Here is a 1,673-nt window from a genome sequence, read left to right as displayed (position 1 = left end):
AAAAAAAAAAAACAAAAAATTAACCATTTAGCAATTGACTTGGGACATGGATATATTTGACTTTACTCATTTGTAAACTCTTTATTACACACAAAGTGAGCTCAAGGCCAGCCTGAACTGTACAGTGAGACCCTGTCAAAAAACGACAAAAAAACAAAAAAAAAAAAAAAAAAAAGAGACCTTGTCTCAAAAAACAAACAAAAATACTATTTAATGTTATATGCTAAACTAGTTATTATTAGATGACACCACTAACAGTTAACACTGAAAGAGTTTTTACTGGATGCCAGACACTGCCTTGCAAGTTAACTCACTGAACCCTTCCCTCCCCCATAAAGGGAGGCTCCGATATTATTCCCACCTGACCGATGAGAACAATGGGGCCACCGATTGGGGAAGTGACTTGCAGACAATGGGGGGGAGCTGACGGTAAAGACCAAAACGGCAGTCATAACCTTATTCTGCTGCGCCGCGGGAGTCCTCTTAGATGCTAGTACCAGGTTACTCTCACTGGTCAAGCGCCTAACTGTCCAGGAAGCAGGGACACCTAGGGGACCGTCTCAGCGGGCAGGGAGGGACACAGCCCATCACAGGAAGACTGAAGGGGGCCCCCGGGAAACCCCCCAGACAGACGTGTGCCCAAAGGCGTCTCCACAGGGACCCCCAGCTCGCACGGCTGCTCACCTGCGGTCCTGGACACAGCCAGAGGGAGCGAGGACAGGTCAGCAGCAGCAGGCCCTGCGAGAGGAACGCGGGTCTCAGGGGGTCCCCCCGGGGTCCTTCCAGCCCCGCCCCTCTGGTCAGCTCCCGCCCCCTTCCTACCGGCAGGGTCCAGCCGAGTCTCCTTCCCTAAGTCCTGCTCCTGCCGTTCACCCTACCCTTCATCATGGACCCCTTCGCAACCTCAGTTAGGAAAGCCCCCACCCCTCTCGCAGCGCCACACCCGACTCCTTCACTTTCCCGCTGTCAAGTCCGCCCCTCGACCCTCTGGAGGCGAGCTCCGCCTTCCTGTTCTCCGAGTCACGTCCCGCCCTTCAGTTTTCAGACAGGGCCTTTCCCCTTCAATCAGCAGGCAGGCCCCGCCCTCTCAGCGGCAGGCCCCGCCCCTCACAACTCCGAAACTTGTCCCGCTTCCTTCGTTGTATTCGGCCCCGCCCCTTCTCGGCCTCAGGCACAAGCCCCGCCCCCTCCGTGAGCCGGCCCCGCCTCTCCTTTAACGAGCCCAGCCAGTCCCTCTCCCCCGGAGAGCAGCTTCGACCCCTCCTTCCGGGAGCCAGGCCCCGCCTCTTCAACCCCTCGCAGCCGGGCCCCGCCCCCTTCTCTGCCTCAGGGTCAGGCCCCGCCCCCTCCTCACTCCACGGCCCGACGCCTCTCCTGTACCACGGGCCGGACCCTTCCCGGTCCTCTTCCTCCTCCAATACGGTGTACCCGCAACGCTCACACTCTCCCCGCCAAATGCCTGGACTCCTGTAGGAGCCCCCAGACTACTCCCGGACCCCCTGAACTCCCACATCCCCAGCCCCGCCCCAGACTCCTCGCCTGAACGCCGGCTCCCTTACCCAAGGCCCCCAGCTCCGGCGCAGCAGGCGGTCTGGCGACGCGGCGACTCGGCATGGCCCGGCCAGTGGGGGCGGACGGCCCAGAGGCCGGCCCAGACCGAAGCGCGCACGCGG

At 59.9% G+C, this 1,673-nt stretch overlaps 1 protein-coding gene across 2 annotated transcripts in view; it reads right to left on the bottom strand.

Annotated features, from left to right (window-relative positions):
* Relb (v-rel avian reticuloendotheliosis viral oncogene homolog B) overlaps nucleotides 1–1,673 on the bottom strand; it is a gene marked incomplete at its 5' end in the record, with an annotated part of 25,697 nt that extends 24,024 nt beyond the window's left edge. For both annotated transcript variants that reach the window (XM_005412484.2, XM_013508745.1), the window contains 2 exon segments: nucleotides 685–738; nucleotides 1,560–1,673. In XM_005412484.2, coding sequence (XP_005412541.1) covers nucleotides 685–738; nucleotides 1,560–1,614 — 109 coding nt within the window.

Source organism: Chinchilla lanigera, unplaced genomic scaffold (assembly GCF_000276665.1).
Source record: "Chinchilla lanigera isolate Chin_1 unplaced genomic scaffold, ChiLan1.0 scaffold00154, whole genome shotgun sequence".
NCBI classification, from domain to species: Eukaryota; Metazoa; Chordata; class Mammalia; order Rodentia; family Chinchillidae; genus Chinchilla; species Chinchilla lanigera.
The sequence above is the reverse complement of the archived record's forward strand: the minus strand, read 5'-3'. Positions and strand labels throughout refer to the sequence as shown.